Genomic DNA, 15364 nt, shown 5'->3' on the forward strand with positions numbered 1-15364 from the left:
CTACTCAAAAAGACAAAAAAAAGCGGAGGGCTTCAATCAGAACCTCTCAGGGTCCCTGGAGAGAACCGGGTCGATCGAGAGCGATCGTGGCACGCTTCGAAGGACCGATCGTAATGAGCTCCGTGCACGAGCGACTACCCAGTAGTAGACCCCGTAGTGGAATGCTTGTTTGCAGCGCCGGAAAGCGTCCACTAGCCGCCTTATTCAACGTATACGACAGGTTCAGGAGCCTGATTGCGGTGCCCGTTTGCTGGCCTGCAGTAAAAAAAATCCCCTGTGAAATGTACGGGAGTAGGACGAACGGAGCGAGGGAGCGAGAGCGAGAGAGAGAGGGAGCGCATCCTTTTCACACACACGCACGCACACACACTCACACACGTAGTGTACCAATGCTGCACGTCTTTTTTTGTGAAGGGACACACCTAGGGATAGAGATCACGTGATCGCACTCGCTACTCGAAGGCTCGCCCTTCTTAATATGTATCAAAGCAAAGGAAAGCGCTCACACATGTATGCACGCCCCCGTACGCACGCACGCACGCAAGCACACGCAGAATGCACGTTGCAAGTGACGAAGATGCACCCACCTGTATGGGTGGGGGGGTTAATAGAAAAGTTAATGGAAAATCCACCAAACAAACAAAAAAAAAACAACAAAACCAAACAGCAATGCAAACCCACAATCCAGCAGCTTGTAAGACGCAATCCTTAACGTTGGCAATGGGTTGTTTCAATGGGTGTGTGCGCGTGTGGATGTTTTGTAAAAAGTTGGGGAAGGCGTGTAAAAAGAAAAAGAAGAAAAAGCAAAGGCATAAGGACGAACGTGGGGTTTGTTGTCCCAACCCAACGACACGCACAACTCACGACACAACACACAACAATAAAAACCTACTTACGTCTAACTACGATCTATTGTCACAGCTTTAGGAATAGGATAATATGTGTATTTTTTTTTCTTTCGTCAGAGAAAGCTGGATAGAGAAAAATAAACCCCCTCCCCCTCCTAGTCAAGGTAGCCCGCAAGGCATCGGCACACACACATGGGGGGGTGGAATTAGGACACACATGGGTGGTGCGAGAGAGTGCGAAACAGGGATAGTGAAAACAAATGCGACGCCACGGCGGTGCGGGCTATCCGAATTTTCAAATCGAAAGCAATAATAGCGTCACGTAATTTTTACCCCCACACAACCCCGGGCTAGCGGTTAAAGGAACGGAAAGCCCACGGACGACGAATATTAACAATTACACAATTTTGTGGGGGGGAGTTGTAACACGTGCACCCGAATCCAGGGAACCCCTGGATCGTGGGGTCAACGGTCAAAAGGGGGAGGGATCGATTAAAAGGGTATTACTAGGGGGTTGGTTGGGGAATTCGACCGAGGGCTTAAGAAACAGGGACATACCGATACAGAGCGTGAAAAGGACATGGGGAGAGCGAACGCACGGGCGGTTTTTAATTTGATTACATATCTCTTTCCCACACCACGCGTGGGGAAAAAAACACGACAGAACGCATGCATGAACTCGACCTACTATCTGATCTCATAGATGCAGACCCTACGTAGTGTAAGCACGCCGTCAGACGGCCGGCAGATGGCATTTACACGAAACACGCCAAGGAGCAGGAAAATAAGCGCCCCGGGCACGTTTCGAGCAGTGAAACAGGGCGTGTAAACCCATCGGGCAGGAGCCGATTTCGGGAGTTCTCCCTGCTGCCGCGTTCTACTGCGTGGTTTAACCTGGTAAACTTAGTAATGCGTAGGATACACCCTCTCACACACTCTCACACGAACCACCCCCCCACTTTAACACTAGGCTAAGCATAGTAGCATTGGGTGCAAATGGATCACAACTCGTTACGCAGGTATTTTTAAGTGTCAACTGTACATTACTGATCGGCAGTCAACGTGTGGCAGTAAATCATGGAATCGAGCGTACGGAGTTCGGTGCGAGCTATTATTTAAAGAATGGAAACAGAAACAATTTGTGTAATGATTGTAATAAAATTGTAGATAAAGTATAAAATTGTATACAAAACAAAAAGGTAACCTATTGAGAATAAAGTAAATTAATAATAACTGTCCAATATCGCACGGTTTGCATATCCATCCGAAGAGAACGGCGGACGACGCAAGTGCTGTTTGTGTTATTTCAAATTCAAACGTTACCCCGACCAAAGTTATCAAATGATATAGCAACTTTAAACTGTAAAAAAGTTTTATATTCACTTATACACGCTTCAACACACAACGAAGTAATTTTTAGCATTTTAAACAATTTTTTTGTAACAATATACATCTAAAAAGATCATGAATCAAAAATAACCACAAAATCAAAGAAAGAGCCTACTTGCGTGCGCGAACAACAGAGGGCGCTAGTGTACTTTCGATATAAGAATATACCTGTTATTGCAGTTTGTTCAATTACTGCAGTCACTTCCATCGATTCATTACATTACAGCGTGCAGTTTAACCTATTTCAAATTATTCTAAATTAAATTGGCTTTGAATAACTTCAATACAGATATATTATTAACGAAATAATGAGCCAAAGAAACAATTTGTCCTTTTAAAAGGAATAGAAGGAAAAACATCATGAGTTTTAAACAACACATTTTATGAAATCGAACAAGACCAAAGTTCCTTTCGTCCTACATCCACGATAACAAATTTTACCCAAACATGTATTAAGGTGACGTATTTTCAATTTAATATAAAGCAAAGTAACCCAACTGAAACACATACAATTGCTTATCAGATTTACTTTATATTAACTATCATCGGCCACAACCTTAGTGATATTCTGTGACACTTTTCTATAGAATTGAAATATTTTTTCAACGGCCACTCGGCACGCACTTAAAACCTTCTCGTACTCGTCGAAAGTGAAACTACCGTGCACGTACGATGTGACCGTATTCTTCGCAATACTGTCGAACACGAACGTGAACGAACTGCGGGCGCTCTTCATTTGCTTATCGTCTGGATCGAGAAGCAATGTGCCATCCTCCGTTACCATGCAATGCACGGCAGCCACCGTGAAGTTCAGGTCAATCCCACTCGTAATCAGAGCCAGACAGGTCGTATTTATAGAGCAAGCCAGCAGCTAAAATAGGCATACGTTAGTTAATGTTCCGATTCCTTTCCAGGACACTACACTTACACCGCCTTTATCGGCCATTTCTTGGACGTAGATGTATACGGCGCTACGACAATACGCGGCAGTGGCTATGACACGCACGAAAGAACGTTTGATGAGACTTTCCATCAGGCGAAACCCTATGTCCTCCAATCCTGCATTCGAGCGGTACTGCACCTCCAGATGGCAATTTTCCGAATCAGCATTTCGAAGCTTCACCTCAGCGGGCCCATTTACCGCTACCATCACCTGTGTGGCACCTTTAGAGAGCAAAAAGTCGGGTTATGTGGTTAACTTCTACCAAATATGTGTGGCTAACGAAATGTTTAAGATCAACTCGGTTTCATACCTTGCGAGAATGCAGCAGAGCTGTCGGACCGGGAGAGCACGTTCGTTTCACAGATCATTCGCCGCAGATTCAGACAATCTGCTGTTATTTTTGAATCGTCAACCATTTCTGTGCCGTTTGAAAAACTTGAATTTGGTTTTAACCTCAAGCAAGTATCCCTATTTATTCAGTTTAATTCAACTTTAAACCAGAAATCGACTTATTTCCCGCCTGTAGCATGCCGGCCAAAAACAATAAACACACCATGTGTCAAGAGAAACGTCAAATAATGGTAGCCGAACGTCCCTAGTGACAAAAATGCATTGCTTTCATTCTGGTCAAACAAAATGCTTACAATATGCGCACGATCACGTGGCGCTGCACTCAAATTTGTTTAACTTGCATATTGCTGACTTCTACTCATATGCAGCATTCATAGATGGTTTGATTTCCGCTTTAAGTTCAAGAAACGAATCAAAGTTTTCATACAAAAAGCGATGCATTCCCGTATCCTTATGAAATATCTTGGTTGCGCCATTAAAATTTTGTCTAGGTTGCAAAATTGCAAGATGAGATCTTTTCATTTGCCTTATAACTACTTTCATTTTTTGAAATGTTAAAAGAAGTGATAAAAATTACCCTCCTCTTCGATGCATTATGTGCTGGCTAGAAATGTTAGAAATCATTTTATGTATAATTGTATACAAAGATTATGCTAACATAAATGTATTAAAACAATGATAAGATATAAAGTAATATTAGATTGGGTAATGCAAGCAAGAAAAATTACGAGAAAGAAAGAAAGGAAAACCACAACCACATACAGCATATCTGAAAGAAATCTCTAAAGCCTTCTTCATGAGCACAACTACAATAAACACTTCCTGACTCAATCCAGCCGAATTATCCGCTGAACAAATCTAATTTACAATAAATGGACTATATCATAATCTTTTCCATTTATCGTTGCAATTTGTACAATCGTTTAAGCGCCATTTAGATGCCCTCAACCAAGGTCTGCAGGGACAAACAAGCATGGTCACAAAACGACAGGATACTCCAACAAAGAAGATTAAAGCAATGGCTTATCATCAGAATACCTGTAGTGCTCAGTGATTCATAATCCTCTAAATACTTTTAGTGCTAAGCGAATCATAAAGAAAAACGTTAAATACTCTGAACTTATTGTGAAGTTGATTTACAGACCACGTGGTGAATTTTGCAAACCACGTGTTCCATTTCTTTGTGGGGTTCAAACTGAAGTTAGGTGACATTTTATTCGATCGCCAGCCACCGAGTACAATTGACTTACCAAAAAGCAATCGGGGAGCACGTTATTAGTGCACCACAACCATGTCCCAACTGTCCATCAACAACCCATTCTGTTCAAACGCATTCCGATGGCACTAGGTGTTCAAATGCATTCCTTTATTTATGGTATCAAAGATGAAGTTTATTTATTCATACAGTGACTTTAGCTGTCGATGGTACTGATCTTTTTTAGTGCAATTGGTGATACTACTGTTGTTGCCATTGTTGCTGCTGCTACTGCTGCTGCTGCTGCTGCTGCTGTTGCTGAATTGAACGAGGTGTGGCCGCCGTAGCTTCTACGCACGACCAAACGTACTCGGTAGTAGTGTTAGGAAATCATGACTGACGGTAAATAGGTTTTAGTAAATATATAGTAGCACTGTATTTTATACGCCTATGTACAAATTAATGCGCTTAGAGGACGTCCGATGGAGATGACACGAACTAACGGATGGACAAAGGAAATTCCGAACGGAACCATAACTATCAATCGAAAACAACGGATTTCGGCTTCATTCGGCTCGTATAAATAGACAACAATCAGAACCAGTTGCCGCTAGACGACACGCGCCTGTGTGTGTGTGTGTTTGTGTGGGTGTTTTTCTCTCGCTTCCGCTCGCCCTCGTCGCCCTGCACTAGCCCTAACCCTGCCTGGACACGATTTACCCGGTTCCAGCACAAAAAAGGACCCCTCCATCCAAGCGGCTTCAATTCACTCAGCTCAGCAAAGAAACGGATGTTTTAGTTTCGGTGCCAGTTCATGCTGCCAGAGGATGTTTCGTTTTTGTTTGTTGGTTTTTTTTTTCTTGTTGCTCTTGCTTCATTTGATTAGATGATGGAAGCTGCTCTATAGGTAAGATATTCTTCTCAGCTACCCTCCAGTAACATAAATACTACAAACATCCATATGTATAAATATATCTGTATATAATGTATATCTATAGGTGTGCGACGGTGCCAGCCAGGACACCGCTAGAGCGTATTTGTCGAACGTGTGTGTTGTGTGTCGGTGTGTGTACGCACGCGTACGTGTGTTTGCATGCAATGTCCGTAGACGGTAGAATGCCAGCTCAGTTGCCGTCCTTATCCTCGTGCGCTTTCTTTACAATGGCCAGCTTCGAGTGGGGCGATGCCGGCGACAGCGTTTGGTAGGGTGGATCCTTTGTGCCGTGCAGGACGAGCGAAAACTCCTTGATCCATCCGGAGCGGCTGTCCTGCGAGTTAAACGTGGCCTGTGAAGGACGAAAGTAAGGACGCGGTCAGTGCATTTAATTCGAGCTTTAACTCGGTGCCATCGTGCGCAAACCTCCAGCATCCACGTGCCCTGAGGATATTCGCCCCAGGTGTGCGTCGTCATGAACGGCCACTTGGTAAAACCATCCCGGCGATCATCATCGTTGGCGCGTTTACTCAGTATCATCGATCTAAAAAAACGGATGCGGTGATCAGATGGGGTGGATGAGTTTAGCCAACCACCTTTTGCCCATTGGCCTACCTAGTGCCCATTGGTGACGTGAGGAACAGCTCCAAGTCGCCACGTCTGCTTGCGTTTGCCGTGATGACCGCTTGCACGTGCTCCAGATAGCGTACTTCCGTGTCCGTGCCCTTGCACGCATTCGTCTTAATCGGCAAGTACAGCGAGCCCGACGACGGTATCCGGCTGGAGGGAGAATAAAAAGGCAACCAGTTAACCCTTCGGCAAACGAATTAACCCTTTCTGAGCGTGCGCCTGCGATCGTCAATGCCTTACTGGATCTGGGTGATGGCTCCGGCTTCACAGTGATACCGGGGTGGAACCGTTCGCCACTTTTTCGCCAATGCAACCATCGCACCGGCATCGAGGACACCGAAACCGAACAGATGGTTAAACTCCAACCCGACACCGTTCATCGTCCAGTGGAATCGGTTCTTCGCATCGAAGAGTGAGTTTCGCTTCGACGTTAGCACCGTCAGGTGTTGCATATCGCGCCAGGACAAGGATGGACTGCAATGAGACACGGAAGCTGAAGGAAAACCCCACACATAGGGCCTACAAGACGGGCTTACTTTGCTTCCAGGGCCAGAGCGAAAACTCCTGCCGCTTCCGGAGCAGCCGCACTAGTTCCCGAGTGCGTGGTGGTGCATTTTCCGTACAAATCCGTCGTGGCCTAATAGGAGGGGAAAACGAGTAACCCGCTGAATTGGTTTCGTGTCCTTGCTGCCTATTGGGTCATGGAACTTACCACACCGGTGTTGGGATCCTTCGCACCATTGCTGAACGTGCTGGCAAGCGTGGAACTGCAGCTTTCATCGTAATGAGCATTCTGGCCATCATTAATCGCACTGTTAATCGAAATGGTCCACATCGACGCCGCATATCCGTCACAGTTGCAATCGTCCTCTTCACCACCATCACCGGAAGCCCACACGTAGATATTTCCCAACCCATTCCGGCCCTCATTCACCCCCTGTACGATCGCTCGCATCGTCGCATTCCGTGGCCCATCAACCGTCTTCCCATCATCGGTCGGACCCCAGGACGCACTGTAGATGTGGATTTTGTGCGGTTCGTGACCCATCGAGTTCGCCTCGATCAGATCGGTCATGTACGGTTGGTCTAGCATGCGAATTCCGGCGATCTTCGAATCGTACGCCACACCAACGCCACAGATACCGTTGTCTCGGGCAGCGGCCACTTCACCGGCACATCTCGTACCGTGGCTGTTGTGGGGAGGAAAATCAATCGATCCGTTAACGGTCTAGCGATAGAAATCGATCGTTATCATCCACAAAAACACTCACCTGTTAAACCAATCGTCCGTGTACCGTGGGTACGGGTACGGATCGTTGCTGCTAAAATCGTAGCTGGCTTCGGCGTTCTGGGAAGTGAAGGAAAGCGATTCAAATGAAAAGCGGATTCAAATGAGCTGCCATGCCGTCATGGCCGGTGTCGAAGGCATACATACATAATTAAACTTCAGGTCCGCGTGCATATAATCGACGCCTACGGAAAAGCGGGGGAAAAAAACGAGAAGGAAACAAGCGCAAACAATGTCAGACAGCTGGTGGGTCGGATTGGGGTCGTCGGGACACCTACCGTCGTCCATGATGGCGGTTGTGATGTTTTTCCCAGTAATTCCTTGGTCCCACGCAGCGAGTACGTTGAGGTCGAGTTTGGCTTTGCCCCCGTTTTGTCCTGTATTCTTCAAGTACCATTGGAACGGAAAGTACGGATCGGTTGGTACGTTTTCGCCTCCGTACGCTGGGCCCTTGTCCGGGATGTAGTTGAGTGGGACCGCGTGGCGAAAGCCACGTTTGACGCGCTTAAATCCGGGCTGCTGTACGGCCGTGTGTACCTTGTGGGACCGAGCGTGTGGAAAAGGTTCTTTAGCATTTTGTTTTTGAATTCACCGATTCAACGAATTTCTCCACCGATCTGGCCACAGATAACCGATCACGCTGCCCAAGGATTAGGAGTTTCAGCTCATTCCTCGGGGCTTTGTGGTTGAGTACCCTACGGATCCCTTTGGTGGAAAACCAGCCACTTTAGGGCAGCTGAAAGCCACAACTCTTCACATCACTGCCCGCTTTTACGACGACGAAGTTCGCATATAAAAAGGAGCGCCCTTTTGCTAACTGTCAGCTTTTTATGGGTTTCGTGATTGAATTTGAATCGTAAAATTTTCCCAACCCTCGATTCCTGCAATAATTATGCTTTCCCGCGTACCCAAGACGGTTTGTGAAATGATGCGTCACGTTTTGAAACCCCTTTCGCTCGGTAACAGATAAGGCTAATCATCATCACCAATCCGCCTGGTGGTGCCGAGTGCGAAAAGTAAAATATCCGAAACCGGGATTAGAGCGCCTGGATATCGATCGATCGGGTCGCGCCCGATTATACTTATCAAGCGCCCGTTATCGTCGGCACAGCAACAACCGAACGAAACGGTTGTGTACGTACTCGCGTACAGGATATTGCGCTTTTATGCAGGAAAAGGACCCCAACCCCATCCGAGAGGCTAATTAACGTCCCCACGCAATCTGGCTTCCCGTCATCTTCGGTCCTGTGTTACGTCAATCGCAGGATGGATCCGAGTGGTTGGATTCCAAAAGTACGCCTAAATTGAGCCCTTTTTCCCTCGCAAATATTAAAGCTCCAGAGGTCGATACAATTCCTCGGAGCATAAGGGCACATTGGATGATCACGTATCACCGATGGAATCGAATTTCTCTAAGCACCAATCTACATGATTCCCTGCGACAAGCTACGATTGTGTTCCAGCATGTGTTTGATTGGCGTTTTTAAGCTTGTACACTGGAGCGTGTAAATTACAATGCACGTTGTCATCGCACGTGGCCGCGCACGTTCGTTAATCAGAAGAAGACACGCAACGTGTTATTTGTTTTACAAAACGCACGCCAACAAATCATCTTACTGCGGCTCGGACGAGCTTTTCTCTCTAACAACAAGGCTCTTGATCGAGCTTTTATACCGGTTAACTCAATAATCGGTTCGCCGTGATTTAAAAATACCTACATTTCCCGTCCGCGTCCCATTTTCTCCCTTCCATGGTGACATATTTTAGCGTCAATAATTCTCGGATACACAGCCGGTTGTTCGAAAAAAAAAGAAAAGAAAAAAGGTCCAGATCCTTTCCAATATTCAGCGACATTAAAGAGCGATAGCTCGCATCGAAGCAAGCGGATCTCGCCTGCTGCGGTTGTCTCACACCAGCACCAGCAGTATAAAGAGAGCTGACGGTGTGACGCAAATGGCGCACGTAATGTATATGGAGAAAAAGGGAAAATTCAACTCAAGCGTGGAAGGTAACAGCAACAGTAGCGAGAGGACGATAATGGAAAACAACATAAATATACACGAGCCGAACTTTGCGGCTGCGTTGCGACACCCTTCGCTCGTGGTCTCTCACCACCACCCACCACTGCTTCAAGGGGGTGGATTTTCATACCCACCCCCGTGGCTCCCTGGCTCGACAACACAACATATGCCCTCCCCCCCGTCTTCCGTCCCGAGCAGGGCCCTCACTTACCAGTGGTTCCTTTTTAAGGACTCGCGTATGGGAGATGCTGCGCCTGGTGCGTACCAATGGTAGAGTGGTATGCTTGAAGTGGAACTCCTTGCCGCTGCTGCCCGGAAGCTGAAAGTAAAATTCCACCATCAAAACACACACACAAACACACACACGCAATGGATCACGCACTGGCCGTTTTCGCCATATGTTTTGTATCCGAAACGAACGTTTTCCTGCTCGTGGAGTTATGTTACCGTATGCAAAAAAGGGCACAATAATAATTACAAGGAGATAAAAACAAAATGGTGGGGGAGACGACACATTTCGCTCACATCACAGTTGGCCATGAACGCGCACTGACGGATTGCTTTCACTATCTTGTTGTTGGTACACCGGGATTCTTACCTCGCCCAGATTTTGGAATCCATTCCGGTTCGCAATCTCGTGCACCAGCTGCTTGTCCAAGCTGCGTTTGAAGCGCACCAGGAAGGAACTGGTAAACACATCCCCAGCATGATGATCCTTGTGGCCGAATGTTGACGCCGTGCAGCTTATGCCGAACAGGGCCACCAAGCAGATCTTGACGAACATGGTCGATTCCGGGGGGGGTTTTGTTTTCTTTACTATTAATATTAGTTTTACTGCCGTGCGTGCTTTTCGGCGTAGCGTTGCGAATGGCCCTTCGCCCTTTTAGTGCAGTTGGCCGTCTCCACACAAATCACACACTGCTGATTTACCCGCAAGGTTTTATCGATTGTATCGAGTCATTTTCGAACTGGCCCATCGGTGGCAGCTGTTACCTCCCTTCGGTTGGGCAGATGTTGTGCGTCACTTCCTGTTCGCCCAATTTTAATCCATCGTACCTTGGCCTTGGAACATTGGTCCGGGAGTGTTGGGAATGTTTTAGCCCACCGTTCCTGCTGCAACGACACCGGAACACCGTTGTGAAAAGGCGCACCGCACACAAACCACCACGGCCCTGTTACGGCCAGTCGGGGGATGGTTCGAACGCTCTGGAGCTTGAACCCGACTAAGAACCGCCACGAATGAACACCGCAGATCTACGTATGGACCTTTTTGTGTGGCACAAAAGCTGCTTTTGTAAATGATGGACTTGAAGAAAAGTTTTCTTTCCGTGGCGCAAGCGCACTAGCGCGGGTGCTTCCGTATGGAGTTACCTGTTACTGGCCGGTGCCGGGAGCGGGCTGAAGCATCGACACAGGGTTAATTGGGGGGACGGGGGGACGGGAGGACTCAGGCCCGGCACGTTTCGCCAGTGCTATTTCGTTGTCAAAGGTGATTTTTGGTTGGACATTTTCCGGCGAGGATGTGATTTATGGGCACTCTCGCAAGGGATACATTTATTACAGCTGAGCTTTTGATTGCCGGGAGGAAAAAGGGCACCGACCGAAGGACAAATGGGTGTCCTGTGCCATGTTGGAGCACAGCTGTTGTGCTGCTCGTAACAAAAGTCACGCCAGAAGAGGGCTCCCAAGGATTGTCACCCCTTAAATGCTGGCTTAAAGCCACCCATTCTTTTCACATTTTCCACTCGGTGGCCTCATATTGGCCGTTGAATGCTTCGTGCGCAAGGTAGCATATGGGGGGCATTGTTTGAGCATGCTTAGCGAAATTCGAGTTCATAATTTTAAGTTCATCGAGCATCTGTTTATTGCGATGTATAAGAAAATAGTTGAGTTAATGTCGAAACTTAAAATAACGTTTACTAAGCAGATTAAAGGCGGTACATTGCACTCGAGCGTGTTACGCGATTTCCCTTTTATATTAGAAACAACGCATTGAACACCGGAAACGCGTACGGTAGCATAAAACAAAATTGACTTACGAATTTATTACCATTTAAACGTTTCATACCAAACATACGTTATCGTGAGAGGGTCAGAATCTAAGCACTTGGTACAGTATCGCTAACTACTAGATGTACGGTAAGCCAGAATGCCAGCACCGGCTGCAATCCGGTCACGAGGAATAGAAAGTAAAGCTTGCGCTTGCGGCCCACGTGGTACTCGTTCTGCTGCTGCCCATATGGATCGTAGCCAACGGAGCTTTGCGTTTGCGATTGTTCCGAGAGCACCTTCGCTTTCATAGTGCGCAGCTGTAAGGTTGGTAAACCAGCGAGTGAGCACATGCGTTAAATGATTTGCGTCGAGGAAACTTACCAAAAACAGTGCCAAAACGGCCGACGAGTACAGCAGTGCCAGATAATAGCCCATTCTTTTCAAAAGTATTGTACCAAGCAAGATCGAGACGATGGCGGAGTACTTATACCCGCTGAGGGCAAGCAGATCCAATGTGCCTAGGGACGTGGCAATGTTTCCTATGTAGAGCGTAAGCATGTAAATCACTATCTCAAAAATGCTGTACGCCAAAGCGCTCGACGCCTGAATGCTCAACTGTTCCGATGAGAATCTCTGCTGCATGCCTGCAAATCGCAAAAAAAATCAAAAACATGTAAGAGTGAGAAAAAGCTGCTTGCGACTGTGCAGAATACTCACCAAGTGCAATTCCCGCCAACACGATGTACGTGATGTAGCTCATAGAAGGTATGTACAAGTCGTACGCATTGATATCATACCGTGGCTGTACCGGATTATCGTGGTCGTACTTCATTCCCCAGTCCTGAAAACAAAAATGCGTAATCAATCAAGTTTGAGCATATCTTTCGCGGGAGACTTTCAGCGTACCTTGTGCAGAAATGGGAAGAAAATAATCTTCAGCTTGTTCACAACGTAGCTGTTGTCCACGGCGAAGTAATACTTCAGCTTAGCAATCGGTAAATATTTTTCAATTTGGCTGTGTACAATCTCCTTGCCCTGGTCGGCCAGTTTCTGTCCGTACTGCATGGCCATGTCCTGAACGATGGGCTGCTGAAACATCGCAAACTGGCCACCAGCCATTCCCGGCATGGAAGCGGGCTGGCCAAGTTGCCGAGGCACATTATTTGGTTGTGGCGGCTGCTGTGGGATGTAGTAGTTTGGCTGTTGTTGGGGTGCATACTGCTGCTGTGGAAGTGACGAGTATTGTGGCTGCCCGTAAACTGAAACGATCACATATCACGAATTGATACATAAGTACATCGCGAAGCAATATTTACTAGGGCTTCTACTCACAGTTATTGGGATCGCTGGGCATGTACTGGTTGGTCGGAACTTGTGATGTCATCTGTTGGTACGGAATCGTAGACCCAATCGCATTCACGTCGCTCACCCGTTTTGGTTTTTTTGATACCGACCGATGGGCTGCAGATAGGAAATCTGTGTTATAATCTGGGTAGAATAAAATTACGATGATTTCTACATACCACGGCCATCGGTCCCAGCCTGAGCGTTGAAATTCATAGCAGAAAAATACGGTTCTACGATTAAACGATGATCCACAACCAACAAACCATTGGCCAACTTGTCATTTTTGTACTCGCTGGCTGACATCCGTCATAATAAAGTCCTGCCAATGGAACAAGGCCTAAAACACGGTGGTATCGGTAATTTGAAATAAGAGATTTTTCTCAAAAAAGTTTGAAAATTCATTTACACTTGCATTGGACGTTATATTTCGCTTTTCAAAAGCGAATGAATTTGGGTAAATGTACCCAAATTAATTGCACCTATTTGCGCTAACTGCAATTTTGAACGCGCATTATTTTGTATAGTACTCTAAAAACAAACCTGTACTAGTTTCATATACGAACATCACCATAATATGCAGAGCTACGTTAGCTTAAACTACTTTTTTATTATTTAAACAATTCAGTATAATTTTAGCAATATTATTTCATTTTTCAATCAAAACCAACTGTCATCATCTTCGTAGAAAAGATGCCTATTCATTGAGTAAATTGTTACAGTCATTGCTTCATCAGGGTATTTTAACGAGCAGATACATGTGATTCATTTTCGGTTGAAACTGAATGTAATGGCATTAAAAGAATCCTTTAAAAATCTAGCCATGCAATATGAGCTAAATTTGACTCCCCTGTAATTTGAAACTCATTTTAACTAGCAACACTGTTCCTGCTATGACAGGAGCATGCAAAGGCTTACGCTCCGTAGTCGAATGATGCTAAGGAGCGTAGCTATGGGCGATGCTTGAAAAAACAACACGTTCAGCTGTCAGCACTACAGTGTAAACCGAAATATTTATACCGGCGGGATAATCGAAAACAATTATCGAGCTCGTTTTTGTTGAGTTTGTTGTTATGCTTTGTAATGCGATAAAGTAGTTTATGAAATGAGTAGCCGTAAAAGCAGATTAAGTTTATCGAAAGACATTCACAAGGATGGTAAATATCGGCAAATTTTGCATGCGCTCTAAACCGTGCATTCCCCACCACTGCAGTTATTGTTTTGTTTGGTTTGTTCCTTTGTAGCGAAAACATCAAATGCCCGACGCACACCGCAACGTACTTCGGTGGGCAGAAAGAGTACAGATTCTCATACGAACGAGGAAAATTCCCCCTCACAGAATAGTGAATACTCTCCCATGATACCATTAACGCAGGATAGCTCAATTCACGCCATAAACGGTGTGTCATGGGAATGGAACAGTCCGCAGCGCATGCAGGGTCCGAACAGAGCAAAGATTGCAGCTGCAAGAATGCGTAGGCCTAAACCTGAACCACTGTACTGCGAGTCGCCTGAATCGGCGCCAGCAAAACCCACAGGATTCAACAAATTCATCTCCAAATTGAATCTTCTAATGGAAAAGGAAAATATGGATGAAAATTTAGATGTTCCAGAGCCTCTGCATGAGCCGCTAGGAGAATCGTGTTTCGAGGATGAATTTTCCATTGAACATAATCCACGGAAATGCGAAGAAACTGTCAGAAGTCCAGACAATACCAGCAACGATGATATCTTTGATGAAGCTTTTCAAGTTATTCCAAACAACGAATCGCGCATTTCGATTGGTGCCGAGTTGGATGATTCTAAGCTGGATGTGTTGTTAGTCGAGGCAAGCCAAACGATTGAACAGGAGCTAAATAAATGTGCCCCCGTAACTTCCGTTCCTGTCCCGAAAAATCCCGTGCCATGTTTCAGCATTCCTGTTGAGATGAATGATTCGGATATGGACGGGTTTTTAGTTCAGGCGTCGTTGATGGTCGAGGAGAAGTTGAGCGACAGTTCACAGGAATCTTCAACAAACAGCAATGCGCTAAAGAAACTCAACGAACGTGATACCATCAATCTGAAGGAAAAGCGAATATTTCCAACCGTTTGCCATGAAAAGGACACCGTAAATTCGACTTCGCTTAACGATGGTATGCAACACTTACTCTTAAACTAAGTATTTGAAGAGCAGCATAGCCTCACTTGTTTGTTTTTCTCCTTTCCCAGGCACTAGGCAGCAATGTTCGATGTCCCAAGATGAGTTGAAAGCGTTGATAGAAAAGAAAAGGCAGGAAGCGTTGCGGCGATTGGAGAATAATCGCCTGCGAAGGATCGTAAAAGGCACGAACTCTCATGGATAGGCACAGCTGCTGTAATCGAACGAAACCAGAACTTTCTAAACCTGTTATAAACAATGGTAACGTGTAATGTTTAGCCTTATAAAT

General features: G+C 45.9%; 4 protein-coding genes across 4 annotated transcripts; 1 reads left to right on the plus strand and 3 right to left on the minus strand.

Annotated features, from left to right (window-relative positions):
- Nucleotides 1-2772: 2772 nt before the first annotated feature.
- On the minus strand, nt 2773-3596 carry LOC128720669 (exosome complex component RRP46). The gene is made up of 3 exons (XM_053814354.1): nt 3491-3596; nt 3166-3401; nt 2773-3108 (listed from the first exon to the last, which is right to left on the minus strand). Exons 1-3 carry the CDS (start codon nt 3594-3596, stop codon nt 2773-2775), a joined length of 678 nt encoding a protein of 225 aa, XP_053670329.1.
- Nucleotides 3597-4873: 1277 nt separating this feature from the next.
- Nucleotides 4874-10383, minus strand: LOC128721749 (neuroendocrine convertase 2). Its single transcript, XM_053815534.1, has 11 exons — nt 10198-10383; nt 9811-9918; nt 7857-8115; nt 7726-7763; nt 7562-7638; nt 7003-7480; nt 6827-6927; nt 6531-6764; nt 6276-6440; nt 6087-6204; nt 4874-6012 (listed from the first exon to the last, which is right to left on the minus strand). Exons 1-11 carry the CDS (start codon nt 10381-10383, stop codon nt 5851-5853), a joined length of 1926 nt encoding a protein of 641 aa, XP_053671509.1. The 3' UTR covers nt 4874-5850.
- A 1226-nt stretch (nt 10384-11609) lies between these two features.
- LOC128730767 (protein YIF1B) lies at nt 11610-13248 on the minus strand. Its single transcript, XM_053823846.1, is given in 7 exon segments — nt 11610-11908; nt 11973-12235; nt 12309-12432; nt 12498-12850; nt 12924-13052; nt 13115-13164; nt 13166-13248. Coding segments are annotated over 7 exon segments (1212 nt in total). The 3' UTR covers nt 11610-11698.
- Nucleotides 13249-14040: 792 nt separating this feature from the next.
- Nucleotides 14041-15280, plus strand: LOC128721076 (uncharacterized). Its single transcript, XM_053814786.1, has 3 exons — nt 14041-14092; nt 14180-15070; nt 15147-15280. Exons 1-3 carry the CDS (start codon nt 14041-14043, stop codon nt 15278-15280), a joined length of 1077 nt encoding a protein of 358 aa, XP_053670761.1.
- Nucleotides 15281-15364: the final 84 nt, after the last annotated feature.

This window comes from Anopheles nili, chromosome 2 (genome assembly GCF_943737925.1).
Source record: "Anopheles nili chromosome 2, idAnoNiliSN_F5_01, whole genome shotgun sequence".
Classification (NCBI taxonomy): Eukaryota; Metazoa; Arthropoda; class Insecta; order Diptera; family Culicidae; genus Anopheles; species Anopheles nili.

Coding starts and splice junctions, on each gene's coding strand:
- LOC128720669 (XM_053814354.1), bottom strand. CDS start 3,596: ATGGTTGACGATTCAAAAATAACAGCAGATTGTCTGAATCTGCGGCGA. Junction 3,402..3,490: donor CTCTGCTGCATTCTCGCAAG/GTATGAAACCGA, acceptor TGCTCTCTAAAG/GTGCCACACAGGTGATGGTA. Junction 3,109..3,165: donor AAATGGCCGATAAAGGCGGT/GTAAGTGTAGTG, acceptor TGCCTATTTTAG/CTGCTGGCTTGCTCTATAAA.
- LOC128721749 (XM_053815534.1), bottom strand. CDS start 10,383: ATGTTCGTCAAGATCTGCTTGGTGGCCCTGTTCGGCATAAGCTGCACG. Junction 7,481..7,561: donor ACGGACGATTGGTTTAACAG/GTGAGTGTTTTT, acceptor TCCCCACAACAG/CCACGGTACGAGATGTGCCG. Junction 6,765..6,826: donor GCTCTGGCCCTGGAAGCAAA/GTAAGCCCGTCT, acceptor GTCTCATTGCAG/TCCATCCTTGTCCTGGCGCG.
- LOC128721076 (XM_053814786.1), top strand. CDS start 14,041: ATGAGTAGCCGTAAAAGCAGATTAAGTTTATCGAAAGACATTCACAAG. Junction 14,093..14,179: donor GAAAGACATTCACAAGGATG/GTAAATATCGGC, acceptor GTTCCTTTGTAG/CGAAAACATCAAATGCCCGA. Junction 15,071..15,146: donor TTCGACTTCGCTTAACGATG/GTATGCAACACT, acceptor CTCCTTTCCCAG/GCACTAGGCAGCAATGTTCG.